General features: G+C 43.5%; 1 protein-coding gene across 3 annotated transcripts in view; it reads left to right on the plus strand.

Annotated features, from left to right (window-relative positions):
- Positions 1 to 16,309, plus strand: part of Cmtr1 (Cap methyltransferase 1) — a 65,109-nt gene that overhangs the window by 12,638 nt on the left and 36,162 nt on the right. For all 3 annotated transcript variants that reach the window (XM_084582993.1, XM_084582992.1, XM_084582991.1), the window contains 9 exons: positions 1,039 to 1,200; positions 3,053 to 3,145; positions 3,600 to 3,671; positions 3,808 to 3,902; positions 4,064 to 4,136; positions 4,714 to 4,906; positions 7,455 to 7,573; positions 9,173 to 9,269; positions 12,372 to 12,504. In XM_084582993.1, coding sequence (XP_084439119.1) covers positions 1,039 to 1,200; positions 3,053 to 3,145; positions 3,600 to 3,671; positions 3,808 to 3,902; positions 4,064 to 4,136; positions 4,714 to 4,906; positions 7,455 to 7,573; positions 9,173 to 9,269; positions 12,372 to 12,504 — 1,037 coding nt within the window. The remainder of the gene's footprint in view (positions 1 to 1,038; positions 1,201 to 3,052; positions 3,146 to 3,599; positions 3,672 to 3,807; positions 3,903 to 4,063; positions 4,137 to 4,713; positions 4,907 to 7,454; positions 7,574 to 9,172; positions 9,270 to 12,371; positions 12,505 to 16,309) is intronic.

Raw genomic sequence — 16,309 nt, forward strand, 5'->3', positions numbered from 1 at the left:
AGTTTTAGTCAGATCACCCCCGAAATAAAGAACGTAAGGGAAAGCCTAGTGTAAAAGAAATGAAATGCATTGAGGTTGGTTGGCGATCAAGGAACCCTAAAGGTGAAAATCATTAAGATCCCTCCCATGTTTCTAAACCCCTGATCTGGAGAAGTGTTTTTAAATATAGTTTCGCGCAGCCCAGCTGGTTTTATTTTGGGCACCAGTTCTTGGCACTTTTCTTACAAGAAAGCAGATGTGAGCTTGAGGGTAATTAAAAGGGGAATTACAGGGAAATAGAATGATGGACATAGATATAGATGCATCCTTCACAATGTAACAGACATTGTGATCATAGGCATGTGGGTGCGTTCTTTCTGTTTGCAAAACATAGCACTGTGTCTGTATCTTTGTGAAACATTTGTTTTCAAACTTTATTGTGATCCGTGTTTCTGTGGGGAAATTATGTTTTTGGCACTTTTTGTTTTCATCTTCAGTATAATTGTCTTTATTTCCCTCGTTGTCATCCAGTTGTCAGGTTGAACTCTTTTATTGGGAGTTTCAATACACAATTGCTAATGTCATTCTAATGTGCTGGCCGGTCAGTCCAGAAATGTACACACTTGCCAAGATTTTCTCACTTCATCTTTGTTCTATGTTCCCCTTATTAAGAACTACTGTGCATAAATCGATTAGTCAGTTAGTCAATCTTAGTAATTAACAAGACCAGTAGTGGTACCACTGAGGACACTGCTGCGTAGTAATTCGCGCAGCATTGCTTCTATGTTTTAAGTATGTTACATTACAAGCCAGCAACTCGCAACACGAGTAAAACTCTAATACTGTTAACTTACGTAAATTTATCTAGCCCATATTTCAGCAAAGTTTAAGAGTGACACATACATCCGACTTTTTTCTTGTTCAACTTTGGATTCGCTTGGACTTTCTCAGCTTAGAGAAGGAACGTTGTCCATATACCTAAAAGAGATCACACTGATCATTCAGTGATGGCCTCGAAGGGAGCCCGTAGTGAAGTGTTGTTTCTTTGTTGTCTTTCAGGCTAGCATGGGCTACAAGGTTGGCAGGGGCTTGGGCAAAGACAACCAGGGAATCCAGGACATCATTCCAACATCCAAGCAAAGGGGCCGCCGAGGTCTCGGTCTCTCCATGGAGGGGCTTGAGCCTAGTGCCGACGTGACCTGGGACTTTGAGGAGGAAGAAGTGGGTGGAGCAGTGACCTTTGACCCTTCCTTTGATCTTGTGCATGGAGCGCCATCAGTTGTCACTGCCCTTTTCTTCTTTAGAAGAAGCTCATCAAAGCTCAAATTGAGTGCAGTTTCCTTTGTTGGAACTTCTGTTGTGCATGCCAGCTAGCATCTAGCTGTTGAAACCTCAGTAGAATTGTAGAGGATGCACAGCAGAAGTGCCACGGCTTTTGGAGGAAAGATATGGGAAAGAGGCAACGCATCTGGCACCCATCTCTCAGTCAGTTGGGACCTGCAGGGTTTGACTCCTCCCACTTCCAAATCGGTTGCTTGTCAGACGCCCTTGTTGCCTTCCAGCCCTGTCCTGTGCAGAGAGGGCAGTAATCACTGTGATCAACAAATGCCGTAAATGACGTCTCTCGCCTTCCGCATATGGGCCTCCTCTCGATCCCTTGTCACTTTGTGAATACGAGAAGCCTGCCTGCTTTGAACCTTTGTACTGTCCAGACGGGCAGTCGTATAAATCCACGTCAATTTCAGGTTGGTACACATTGCTCGCCATGACTTCTGTTGTGAACATTTGCATTTTATTTGTTTATTGTTTTAATTAAATGAATGATAGGATAAGTTCAAGAAAGAGTTAATGGTGTTGCTGGTCTAACAGACTTAGTTTTATCACACGATGAGTGCTTCCCAATGAGGCCATGTCATGTTCGTGATATTACGCAGCGAGGGATATGTGGACAGTTTTTTAGTCTGAAGCGAATAATGATTTTCTTGAGAAAATTACTGGTCCTGTCTTCACTCTTGTCTCCATTGTTGCGCTGTTTTTTGTCTAATTAGGTACCAACTCGCTCAGCTCGCAGGTTTACTGATTTTCTTTGAATAACTTTAAAGCGGCTCTACCATGGTGGTGCAGTGGTTAGGGCACTCGAGTGCTGTGCCTAAGGATGTGGGATTGAATCCCGGCTGCTGCAGCTGCTTTTTGATCGAGTCGAAAAGCAAAGTTCGTGTGCTGTGTGATGTCATGCACGTTAAAGAACCCCTGGTGGCTGAAATTAGGTCTTTTTCTATGTGTTAATGCTCATTATAGCAAAAGTTTTCTTGCATTTGCAGCTTCGAAAGGTGCTGAGTTCTTAAAGTGCAGCGCATTATGATGACAGCTACTTTTCTATTCTGACTTCGCATCCATTTTTTATCATTTGTTAATTTATTAATTGGCAAGTATTTGCAGATTAGGACTAGCAGCTTACTGGCATTACTCAAGAGGAAAGTGTACAACAGTTGCATCTTACCTGTACTCACCTATGGGGCTGAAACCTAGGGCCTAACGAAGAGGGTTCTTAAGGTAGAGGTAAAGTTAAGAGATAGGAAGCGTGCAGAATGGGTCAGAGAAATAACTCGAGTTAGTGACATTTTAATGGAAATCAAGAAGGAGAAATCGGCATGGGCAGGACATGTAGTGCATAGAGAGGACAACCGATGGCCACTTAGGGCAGCAAATTTAATTCCAAGAGAACGAAAGCGTAGCAGGGGGCGGCAGAAAGTTAGGTGGGCGGATGATTTTAAGAAGTTCACAGTGGTCAAGTGAATGCTGCTAGCACAGGACCGGGTTAATTGGAGGAATATGGGAGAGGTCCTTGCCCTGCAATGGGTGTAGTCTGGCTGCTGCTGATGATGATGACAATGAATTTATTAATTTCCGTTTCAATTGCAAAAACTGGGTGCATGTTTACCCCACGTGTTTCTGCCATATGATAACCTCAGCATAGCCATTTCCAGCTGCAGCCACAGTGTTGGCATACCGTTTGGCAGCCTTGCATGTAACAATTCTTTCGCACAGCTCTCAAATTGTGGTCTGTACGCAGGTTGACGTGCAGGAACCATTGGAATGGATTCCGGAGTGCATGGAGGAGCCGCCCAACATCAAGGTCCTCCGGGAGTGGGTGATGGAAGGAAAGGTGAGCTTTGTTCTTGCACCTGCCGTGGATCTCTTTGCGGTCATTACTGCGAAAGAAATATGCATGCCTTTCACCCAGTCAGCTGCCTAGTCAGGGGTGTCACGGTTCTTCGGTAGTCCTTAAATAGTCGCTACTCTAGTCCTTTTACTGGGCCTCCTTTTCTCTTTATTTTGTTTAACTTTCTTATGCGGAGTGATAGAATCAGAGGCAAGTTGATTGTGCTTGCCTTAGTTCAGCATGCAAATATGAATATACTCCCGGGTAACTTTTTCTGCCTGTGCAGCCAAAGCTACAGTGCTGAAACGCGTCATCACTCATTGCTTCGTAAATTCCTTGGATTGTGCTCTGGAAGATCACACCGTTTTGAAAATATTCTCGTCTTTGCTACGTTCGGAAACAAGCCTCATCCGAAACCACTCGGAATGGCTCTTTGCTTGCTTTTTCTCTTCTGCAGAAAAAAGACACCATAGACGACGAGACCTGCTTCTGTGATGAGGAAGTTCTTAAAGAGGTTCTTAGTTGCAAGGTGAGTGGCACTTTGGTTTCCTTCTTACTTGTAGCACCTTGAGTAGCGTCATTCTTAAATGTTTCGTTCTAAAAAGTCTGCTTTGTCCTCAATTTGACCTTGCGTCTTGTCTGCCTTCCAAACTCTCGTCTTCCAGAGTGTGTTCGACAGGCTAGAGCCGGAGGAGATGCGGAGAGCAAGGACGCGGTCCAATCCTTTTGAGACCATTCGGGGTGGAATCTTCCTGAACAGGTAAGCTGGTTTGCACACTGTAGAGATTCCTCAGTCAGCTTCGGTTTGTTGCATCAAGGTATTGGTTTTAGGCGATGAGTTACCACTAAAGCGACAGTTTTTTGGACTAAAATAGAAACATATTTTTTTCCCCCACCCTCTATTTGTGCTTTGCTCTGCAGGGCAGCCATGAAGATGGCGAACATGGATGCTGCCTTTGACTTCATGTTCACTTCTCCTAAGGACGAGAATGGGGTGAGTGCTGATCTTTGTTTTTGTTGAAAATGTTTAGGCTGTTTTGACCAGCTTATTTGGTCCACGTTGCTCATTTTTTCTGTTTGCTGCTCCTTACCATGCAGTTATGAAGAAACAGCCTTTTGACTCAAATGACCAACTTCATGAACCTTTTTTTTTTCTTCTTAGAGTCCTTTTGCTGAATGTCCAGTAAATGTATATCTTTCATGTGTTTTGGCAAGTGCAAGGTTTAAGTGAATAGCTTTTGATAGGCCTTTTAAGTGCCAGGGAGAGAACAGAGTGGGTAAGGGAGGAAATGCAAGTTAATGACATGCTATTGGAAATAGAGAAGAAACAGGCATGAGCAGAGCATGTAATGCAATGGTCATTAACAGTAACAGTCTGGTTTACAAGGGAGAGCAGTTGTAGTAGGGTTGAAGGTGGGTGGATGAAATGAAGTTGGAAGGGGTAAGGCAGGTGTAGCTGGTGTTGTGAATGAGTGTCTTTGGTAAGGGGTAACAGGAGAGGCTGGCAATGATGATAGTAGACATCTGTTTCTGGGCATTCACATTGTTCGATTGGTCTGTCCTTGTCGCAGAGCTCTGTGTTAGGCCCCGAAGACCTGCTGTACTTTGCAGACATCTGTGCTGGACCTGGTGGCTTCTCGGAGTACGTGTTGTGGCGCAAAGGCTGGGAGGCCAAGGGCTTTGGCTTCACTCTGAAGGGCGAAAACGATTTTAAGCTGGAGGACTTCTTTGCCGGGTCTGCTGACACTTTTGAGCCCTTCTATGGTGAGCAGCTCTCCTCGGACATACCCTGGGGCATTTTTGAGGGCAATAAATCTCTTTTAAGATAGCAAGCTTCGCAGGGAATGTTTGTTACGAGTTTGCTTGTAATCTGAAGTAGCTGGAGTTTGTTGTAGTTATGCAGTCTTTTGGCTACTTGTGATTGGATTGTTTTTTCAAGCAGCCTTTCTTATTTTATATTTCGTATTATCAGAGGCAAGCAGAATAAGGTACTGTGTGTTTTTTATCCCTTGTGCACCAACTACTTCATAACTCTATGCTGTGAGCTTATGAGGCTTATTCTGTGCCCCCATGATTAACGATTAGGAAAAAATGAACTAAAAAATTGGAAGTTGGTTTTTTCAATTTTTTTTCTTCTCATGTGTTCTTGTTTGTTCTTGGCTTCTTTTTTGTCTTTGGTTTTTGACCAAGGGACATGGCTGCATATTCGTTTTTTCTTTTTGCTTTGTGACCTTGCTTCTTGCTACAAGAGCAGGTTGAGCACCTTTCAGTGACAGCCACCTGGCTTCCCCTATGCGCTTGATTTCTTTGTGTTTCTTTTGCACATTGGTTTTTGCTAAACTGTTTTGCACTTCATTCACCTCCTGATCAATTATTTGTTATGCTGCTTGACTGCTGGACCCAAAGACAGTGGTTGAACCCCTGTTGTGGCGGTCGCTTTTCGGTAGTGGCAAAATACAAGGCACCAGTGTGCTATGTGATGTCAGTGTTAAAGAACCCCAGGTGGTCGAAATATCCGGAGCCCTCCACCATGGCGTACCTCATAGCCTGAGTCGCTCTTGGACTTTAAACCCCACAAACTATACCAGATCATATCTTTCTAAGTAAAGCTAGCTATGGCTGGCATTTGCAGAGGGATAATTGGTTTACTAGGAAGACTTGATGCATTTCTGTGTTTCTGTACGCTTTAAAAGCCGTATTATATGAAGGCAGCACTGTGGGTTTGGGCTAATTTTACTTTAGGATATGCATTTAGCAGCAGAATGAACGCGTGTAATACAGTAAAACCCCACTGTAGTAAACTCGAATATAGTAAAAACTCTGATGCAGTAAAGTGAAACTAAAGTCCAAAGATGTTTTTGGCAAAAATTGGTTATAGTAAAGTGTGTCTGGCCACGGCAATGACTTTCCATGAAATGACATCACTGCAAAAGCGTTACCTAGAATCGTGAGGCAATTTTTTGGAGAAAAAAAAAAACAGCACAAAGATTGTTTGTTTTATAAGTGGCTTTACCACGAGGCTCAGGAGTACTCAGGAAAAGCCAACTTTACGTAGGCCTTCAAGTCGTGAGGGAAAGCGTGCAGAGCGTAGGAAAAAAAAAGCTGTCCACAAACAATGTGAAAAGAAAGTGGCACAGCTTCTTCGGAAAGTAATGAAGAGTAATTAAAGTGCAACTAGAAATAGGGAAGGGAAGAAACGGTCAAACATTCTCAGCACTGTGCAGCACGAAGCACGAGGCAGCGGTGCCGAGAACTGGAGGCGCGGTGTATGCGTTTTTGCAGCACTTAATTGCCACGCGCGTTTCTCATCTATTGTCTTTTAAAAGACAGAAACAGTGGAAGATAACGCCGTGTTCATGAATGGCTTTGGTTTTCCCGCAAAATCGAACTCTGTTGTATTTGTAGCCACATTGCCCTCATGCTTCACAAGATGTAAACAAAAGATTTTAGAACTTAAAAAATGGCACGAAGAGACAATAAGAGAGAGAGAGAGAGAGAGAAGGTATTTTGGAGTTTTTTTTTATTATGCATGTAGATGAGCCCAGTAAGTAGCCATTTAATTACCAGATGGCATCTTCAGAATCATGTCATCACCAACAACAGATATAGTAAAGACCCTGATACTATAGCAAAATTTTTGCAAGTTTCAGTGACCTTACTATAAAGGGGTTCTACTGTACCTTAGTGCACATTCTTTTCCTGCTGTGTGATTAACTCCTGTACTTGGTGTGTAAAGTTATATAATCGTGGTATTATCAGTAGATATAGCCTGCCAAAATTGTTTGACTTTAACAAAGTGTGTACTTTCAGACCTCTAGTTGTGTTCTACCTGCTGTTTGTCACAAGAAAGTAAAGGCCTCCTCAGTGCACGTAGGTCAGAACAGTGATGGAACTTTGCAAATGAAGACGTGCTGTTTTGTTTAAAAAAGCTTGGAGGCGTTGCATGGCCCCAGAATGATGTTATGCAAATTTTCTGCTCCAATTTTGAATCTGCTTGTCACAATGCAGGTAAAGTGGCAATAATTTATATTTTTATTTTTCTCTGTCACCTTCAGTCATGACATTTGCCCTCATCAATCATGCTGGAATAGTTAGTGTTCTCTGTACATAGTGTTCTCTGGATTAGTTAGTGTACTGGCATAATCATTCTCGGCTTTTGTACTGAGTAATTGTGAAATCAAAGTGGGGCCTTAGATAAACATGCATTATTTTGATCCTTCCAAGCCGAAGCAGTGCAATCTACTGACTGTGCGGTAAGAAAATTCTTTTGCCGGCGTAATTTTTGAGTGTACCTGTTTCATGGTTCATGCAGGTGTTGGAGAGCTCGGCGGTGACGGGGACATTTTTGTCCCTGACAACATTCGGGCGTTCTCAAAATTCGTCAAGGCCAGCACGGACGGCCAGGGGGTGCACTTCGTCATGGCCGACGGTGTAAGAGAGAGGAGCGCTGCTCCTTAAGCCATGGCTGCAGTGTGCATGTCCTTCTAGTCTGGGGCATCGGGCTTAGTTTGTGGGGTTTCGACTCTTGAGAAAGAACTAGAAAGGGGGAATGCTTTTTAGAAATCCAATTAGCGTCGCTGCCTCTCTCTCTTTCTCTATCGTTTACGCTGTATTGTGGAGCCTGCAGTATCCTCTGCCTGCGTGGATCGGTTTTAGAGATGGCCTGTTAACCTGCTCCGAACATGCTGTGCAAAAGAGGTCATTTTTGATATTGATATTGATAAATTGATATTGAATGTATGTTGTATAATATCAGTGGCAACAGTAGTGACACTATAGCTAAAATAGTTTCTTATACTAAAGAAATATGTATGTTGTAAGGAGTATATAGTGCAGCCGCCAGCCAGCATGTCTAAAAAAGTTACCGGAATAGCTGTTTATCACCCCAAGGAGTAAGCAATGACTATAGATGTTTGGTATTTTATTTTTAAAGGCAGCAAAAATTAGCCAATTTGTTGGGATCGGGACCTAGGCTGCATAGAACCTTCATGAGTGAGGGGTCAGTGCATGTCAGTCTGAATTTCTAAAAAATAAAAGTGCTTATTAGGTCAAACAGAGTATAAAAAATGAAAACTACAGTGAACAAAACCTTGCACAAGTCTGGTGTCTTTCTTGTATGTTCTCCTTGCTCAGGGGATCACTCATTTTTGTGCCTAGTGCTCTATTCAGGCAGTATGGCATTTGTTTGAAAGAGACTCGTTCTTTTTGCTGTGAGCCCAGCTGGCTAGGAAAGCAGCAGTATCGGTGTTTAGAACTTTTCGGTGCTTTTTATATTAGGGATATATACTATATCAACTTGGCTGAGCTTGTTGAGACATTATATTTACTATTATGACAACCTGACCTCATATTGCTCGACCTTTTCTCTTGTTGTTTGTCTTTGATGCCTGTGACAAATGGAGGGTCTAAGGAGGTTGCCAAGACCACGGAGGAGTCATGCTCAACAGGTTTTTCTCACCATTGCGCAGAGATGAAAATATGGAGACACCTAAGCTGTGGCTTTTAGGGGTGTGACATGACCGCTTTAATGGTGCTTGCTTGCTGCTCCAGTTGTATGTTACTCACAAGCACTGCCTTTGCTACTAGCTTAAATAGTAATCCCTTAATTTGTGCCTCAGTTATCTCGCAGACTGTTTTAAGCTAGTGGTAGTATATAAAGGGAAGACCACCAGGGCGTAGATGTAAAGCCCTACTTTTAAGCCGTAATGTTGGGCTGCGTGGCCTAGGAGTAGCGTGTCTGATGACTCATGGTTGGAGGTGGGTTCGATTCCCATCTCAAAGGAGAAGTGTGAGTTGGAGGCACCTGCCAATTCACCATGTCATGTGCTCTCGTGATATGGTAGAACCTGCCGATCAGTCTGCACCCTCCCATTTCACCTGCCAACTACCACCTGCCGAACGAACGCCCATGATTTTTCAGTTAAAATGCTGACATTGGATTTTCCTTTTAACGAAAGGTCCTGGGTCACTAGATTGTTCAATTGGTGGTGATCGCATTCACTGTAGTGGTGTCATATTATTTCAATGCAGGGCTTCTCGGTGGAAGGTCAGGAGAACCTCCAAGAGATTCTCTCCAAGAGGTTGTACCTGTGCCAATTCTACATGGCCCTGTCTGTATTGAGGACAGGTGAGAAGGGCTAATTGCTGTGCCATCATTGGCCTTTCTCTGTATTGTGCACCATTCATTTACTGTGGCCTATGTGTAAGATCTGTTGCTGAGTGCTTGTGATAACACCTCACCTAGCAAGCATTTGTTTCATTGTAGCATTTTCAAAATGGTGGATATAGATTTGCAGTACGAGTTGGCGACACTTGCGCAGAAAGTGTCGCAGCATTATGCCGTCCATGTTATCACAGGCGCTAACTTATTGTCTCTCACATATGCAGCAGATTTTGTTTTCTTTTTTCATTTTTGTTTCTTTTGTTGTGTGCTGCATGCAGGAAAAGATTCAAATTATTGATTGGGGGGAAGGAGGGGGAGCAAAGCCAGATATATTAGCACTTTATTCTTTATAGCGTGCATTGTGTGGGATCCTTAAGTAGCTACATATCACCTGTGAGAGGCTCTGTGAAGTTCACTGAACTTTCTTATGCGCCATTCAATCTCCAGCACAGAGTGTATGACATGTACTGCACTGTGGTCAATGTGCACCTGTCCCCAGTCACAGCAATTACCAAATGGATGGAACAGTGGATGCACTACGGATGCTCGGTGGCTGTTCTATTGCTGCCGGCAGCACCCACGGCTGGAGAGGGCTCATTCCCTACCCATCTTGCCTTTCTGACATGAACATCTTCCTCACGCGCAGCTTTGTGCAGTGTTCACTGTATTGAATGTCATTTGTGTGGCCAGTGGATTTTTTTTTTACGCCTTTCTGTTTCCCTACATGTACGCCATTCCCTCTGCTCATGTGCATATAGCCTATTGTGAGGAAGCAGGTGTACGGGGGCCGACCAGTGCGCGATGAGGCGCCAATGGGTTGTTCAAGCTTTTGTGCTCCGAAGAGGTGCCAGGTTAACACTTTCCTGTCCGCGGGAAAAGGGGTGGTTTTTGGGTGGTGTCATTAATTTTTGTTTTCCTTAACAAAACTTGCTTGGTACAGAAGTGTCTAGTATCAAATTGTAGAGGAGGAATTCCTGTTCACACTGGTATTAGTGGCAATCAACATATTTATTAAGTAAGAGATAAAAAAAGACAATAAAAAAAATTGTAGGTAAAAAGAAAACTAACCCACAAAAGCATCAAAGCTTATTGACACAAATAAAGAATAAAAATTTTCAAAGTATACGTTTTTTACTACAGAGACCAATGCAACATTGCAGCAGATCTGCCTTTTTCACAAAATGTGGCGCCCTCTGGAAGTGGTTGAAAATTCATCTGCTACTGGTTGAAAACTGCCTTGGCGCCAGTGAAATGACGGTGTGTGTTCTTGGCAGCCAGCGCCATCTATCGCGTACGCCTGTCACGAATATTAACTACACATGGCCTCCAAGATCAGCTACGGCTGCGTCAATTGCGGAGGCCAAGAACTGTGCACATGCAGCTGGGGTTGGTGGTGTGTTTTCAACCAGAGGAGAGACGAGCATGCGCAGAGCGGCCTTGTGAAAAAGGCGGATTCTAGCTTTCTGTGTACTGTATTTGCTCAGTTATGAAAGAAAACATTAGTCGAGGTTGACCTTGCCGAGGTTGACCCCTGGCTCTCCTCTAGCATAAAACACGACTCCCTGCCCTGTCGGCAGCAAATACTGCCCAAAAGACTTTGTCACCCTGCAGATAACATGACCTTTAGAATAGTGATCTCTTCTGATTAGCGTGCAGCAAAAGCGGAACTTTTCGGGGCGAAAGCGAACCTTGTCGGGGCATGGCGATCGACGTTCCAGGTTGGTTCAACATAGTTTCGCTTTCAGTCTTCCGAGTCATCACTGCTGCTGTTCGCGTCCAAAAATGAGCTTTCCGACTTGTCAACTTCCGCGGAACCGCTCCTTTTCCACGCAGCAGGAGCACGCGACATCGACGTCATGATGTAAATAAGGAGCGCCGATCACCTGACTCCGGAGACCATCTGGATGGGCGCTTCATGGCAGAAAAAATAAAACCAAAAGCAAAACTGAAAGAAGGGTTCCTCTATTTGCTACCAGAAGAAGCGCTTCGAAAGCGGGAAAATTCGAATCGTGAAACCATCGATAGCGGGCTATCGATGGGAATAGATGCGGAAAGGAAAGTGTTAAACTAAAGTTGGCACAGAGCATTTGACACCTCGGCGACAGCTTTCCTTTCTTTTATGAAGAATCGTAGCGATTGTCCCGCAGCATTTGTCCTGTATGCACGTATGCAGAAGAGGAAACATAGGGGAAGGCACAGGTTCTGAATGCAGTGACATTAGTGCTGTTTGTATGTTTGCTTGGGACCTCTCCTTTTTCAAGTATTTGATTAGTTAATATCCTTTCCCCAGTCTCAGATTAGCTGACGGAAACCTTATTTTCGTCTTCCTAACCATCGATTGATTATAACTGTTGTTTTTCTTATTGGTTGCTGTCCCCGTCAAGAGCAGAGAATGCTTAATGTAAGCGCTCTGAGTTAAACCAAGGGCTGATTCCGTCTAATGAATGGTTCAGTCATGTAAACAGTTTTCTCCTTGCTTGTGTCTCCTTGTTTTATTTATGTTTAAATAAATTGTTAGCCTTCCTCTCCTGCCTTCGTGTAATGTGAATGTTTGCAAGACCAAACCATAAATCCATTAAGAACCTCGATTTTATCCTTAACAAGTGTTTTCTCACATCGCCACATGAAAGGGAAACTCAACCTAAGCTGTAGTGGATTTCCTACTTAACCACCTTTGCCTGCATTCACAGAGTATACAGCTGTTTTGGTGTGTTACTAGTGCTGCTATCCCTCAGAAAAAGACGCAAGTCTTGGTGGCTGAGGTGACTTACCTACCTGTCATCATCATCATCAGCCGGACTGTACACACTGCAGGGTGAAGGCCTTTTCAACCTTCACCTTCAACCCCCATTTACTAGAAAATGCAGCTAATGTAGAAGCACAAACCACTAGCAAGCCCTGACAGCCAACCAAAATAGATGTGAAACTACCTGTAAACTGGCACAAGTTTTGGGCAAATACTTGTTACGACTTTTTAACTTGTATCATACCTAGGTTCTTCTCATTGACCTCTTAGGTTTGATCAATTACACTTTTTTCTTTTCCTACCTTCCGTGTTCTCCTCAGGTGGCCACTTTGTGTGCAAGCTGTTTGACATCTTCACTGTGTACAGTGTCGGCCTAGTCTACCTGATGTACCGGGCATTCCGCCATGTCTGCATATTCAAGCCCAACACCAGTCGGCCTGCCAATTCCGAGAGGCAAGTTACTTCACTAGTACCATGGGCATCCACAAGTGCCCCAGATGTTTTTATAGATGGGGCCCATTATTTTCTGATATGAAGAAATTTCAATTTCACGAGTGGAATTCATAGATTCTGCAATATTCTGTGGGAACTGAACACTGGTTGCATGCATTTGCTTGTCGGGGGTGGACGCAAATTTTAATTGCTTTTCATTCAAAAACTGCTGTATGATTGGGTTTCAGTAAAAGATTAATAATTGCGAATTCAAGGGACTTGAAAAAAAGTACTTGTTGAAACTATTAAATGACCACAAAAAAGTACACAAGAAAAAGAATTCTTGTACCGCTTGAATCGAGATAAATGTTTTTTAGTTAGAGACTGGGCAACATTCACCTGGTTTTGAGATGAGCATCGACCAAATATGTCTCACATTATCATCAGTGTTTTATTACTTGCACATTATTGTGTGCATTGAAGCAGAACTACTGTATTTACATGGTTGTACGCTTCGATTGGAGCGATAGAGCAAACGATGTCATAACCATCCTGTAGTACTGATACCCTGTTTGTCCTGCCGTCATTAGCGTTGCCAAGTTTTCAGTTGTAAATCCCCCGCCCCCTCTGAATTTTGAATTATCAAGTAAAAAAAAATGCAGAGAATATTCGCTAAAAATCTAATCGTATCAAGCGAAAGCAGCGCTGCGCAAGTTTTGTTGTTTTGTCGGCTAGCTTTGTGTAGTTGGCTGAAAGGAGACACACTCTTGTCGGCAATTAAATTTTTGCTTTTATTGTTTGACTGCATGTCCAAGGGTCAAGTCATGGTCCTGTTTATAGCCATCGTGTAAGGCACGACGTCATGACTATGGTTAGGTAACTGTAATAGTGTTGCTGTACAGCTGCTCCGTAAGCAAGCAAGACGATGTGTTGCTTGGGGTTTAAACCTCAGAGGAGTGCTTACACACTAAAAAACAAGATTATAAATATGATTGCTTGTCATGGCAGCCATGCCTGGGCGTGGCTTCTTTAGGGGAGCCCATTCAGATTAAGCAGTGCAAAGCCCACAACATCCACAGCAGCAAACATGCAACGACATGCAACAACATGCAATGCCACAGACTTACATGGGTGTTGGCCGTAACTGCACCGGCGGTCTGAATTTCCCAGACTACCAAAATTAAGGGTATCAAATGAATCGACTTGCACTCTATACAGTAGAACCCTGCCATAGTAAAACTCAGGTACAGTAAAATTTTGGTGATGTGAATCCAGTTGATACGAATTTCGGGATAGGAATACGCAAAATTCCCCAGCTAAAATGCATTTTGTACAACGTGCAAAATGCCGAACACTCTTCCGCGCCACTACGGATGATACGAACTGCGACCGCAACCTTGAGCACTACGCACTGCACGCACATCGTTGACTCCGCTATCGTCAGCTGCGCTGTATGTACGCATCACGAGCAGTTTGCGTTGACGCATGGTTTGTACCTCGCCAATGCTGCGATTGTCTGTCAGCCTCACGGCGTAAAAAGCTTTCAGCAGCACTTGGCCCACAAGCCACAGATGTCGCTACCACAGAAACTGGCGGCGGCAGGCGCGCACGGACCGCACATCGCTGGCTTCGCGAGCAATTTGTGTCACCGCGCAGCTCGCATGTTGCCATCTTGTGTCATGCTGTAAGTGCCACAAGAAGCATGTGGAGGCGCACGGACATCACCAGTATCGCGATCGTGTTCTATCCACGCCACAAACATTTTGCTGCGGCATGGCCGTTAGGGGTCGGCGGCGGGCACGTACAGGCCGCACATCGTAGACTTCGCGATCGCTAGTCACACTGTACGCATCGCGAGCAGTCTGCGGCGCCACACGGCCGGCGCATCGCTATCTCTTGTTGGGCTGTACACTCTGTGAGAAGTCTGCGGAGGCCCGCGGCCTACGCATGGGCTGAGCTGTGACCGTACGATCGTAATAAACCTCCTTGGACATAAACAGGTCTGCTTGACTGCTTTTCCTATGCTTCTGTATACTGATTTTCTTTCGTTTTGATGATACTAATGTTCGAATGATACAAGTTTTTTTGCAATCCCGTGAGATTCACATCACCGAAAGTGAAACTGAAGTCCCAGTTTGTCTTCCATAGACGACTACATTTTCCCCCCTTTATAGTAAGGTGTCTTTGGTAAAAATTGGTTATAGTAAAGCGCATGTGGCCACAGCAACATAGTTTCCACAAAATGACATCACTGCATGCACACTAGGTAGGATCGCGATTCGCGAGGCAAATAATGAAATAATAATATTAACAGTATTTTTTTTAATGGCTTTTCTGCCAGGCTTACCAGGCCTGGGGAGAAACCAACTTTACGTAGGCCAAGGAACCGTGAAGGAAAACTTGCCGCTTAAATGACAGAAACAGTGGAAGACAACACCGTATTTATGCGAGGCCTCGGTGTTTGCATCAAATCGAACTCAGCTGTATTCATAGCCACATTGTATTCATGCTAAAGAGGCGCTTCCACGAGATGCACACAAAAATCTTGTTACTGAAAAAATGGAAATTGCAGGAAGAGACAATAAGAGATGGATGAAAGGTATTTTATAGCATTTTTTTTTTTTATAAAGCAACGAGACGTGTTCAGTGAATAGTCATTTAGTTACTAGTAAGCATTTTCAGGGCCATGTCATCACCAGCGACTCGCACAGTAAAGACCCTGATTTAGTAAAGATCCTTGCCGGTTTGAGTGAGTGAAAGGGGTTCCATTGTACTCTGTCATTTTGTCCTGTGCGGAAACTTCTTTTCCCATACCGCACGTTTATGGCAGATTATATATCCCTACCCCACATAATGCCTGAAAGAGCACTTAGGGTAAATAAACAAACATCGTGAAGCGGGCTTTTTGCAGTTAAGCTTTAGGTAGTGCTTGGTAGAAGAAAATTGAGCTTGTTTAATGCAACGCATGTCTCAGTGACGGAATGAACTTTATGATCTGGCCTAGTGCATAGTCCAGTGGCTGCTGTGTCAAACATGCCTGCAGTTCACACGCAGCTCCACAAAGTCGAGTCATCAGCAAAGCATAATTCGTTACGAGAATGTTAAAGTTAATCAGATCCCCCAACTTTTATTTATTTATTTTATTTTATTTATTGTTACCCTCAGGGTAAGAACATTACAGAGGGGAGTGGGTGGAGTACAAGAATACAAAAAATGCACAGCATAAAAGAGTATAGTACAAGTAAAAAAAAGATGTCAGCATAGTTAAGAATTGCGTAATATTGCACAAGTATTATTTCCGACTCAAAAAATGTATTAGAAGATATCATTACACAATATGTAAACAGTATTTTCGCGGACGGTACTCTGAGGTGAACACAGAAAAATTAAAGCAAAAGTTATACAGTACTAACGAAAATTTGCATGGTCGACATTGCGCACGGCAGACTGGAATAATGAAAAGTTAGTGATGGTTGCAATAGGAGTGGGAAGGCGATTCCAGTCTTTCGATGTGCGGGGTATAAATGAGTCAAGGAAACTTCTACTATTGCATGCAGTTATGCCCACTTTGTGAATGTGGTCTATGCGAGATGATATATAAGAAGGTGGAATGAGCAGTTTATTGCGTAGGTCATCATGATAAAATATATAAAGGGGCATATACGTGCGAGCTTTCGACGAGTTGCGAGAGTTAACAGGTTGAGATTAGATTTTATTGTGGATACGCTGGCAGTGCGGTGATAGAGAAGATGAATCGAGCTGCGTTGTTCTGAGTCATTTCTAGCTGGTTAATAAGATCATTAGTACATGGATCCCAAACTGACGA

This window comes from Amblyomma maculatum, chromosome 10 (assembly GCF_055883805.1).
Source record: "Amblyomma maculatum isolate TAMU_Amacu chromosome 10, ASM5588380v1, whole genome shotgun sequence".
In the NCBI taxonomy this organism is placed as follows: domain Eukaryota; kingdom Metazoa; phylum Arthropoda; class Arachnida; order Ixodida; family Ixodidae; genus Amblyomma; species Amblyomma maculatum.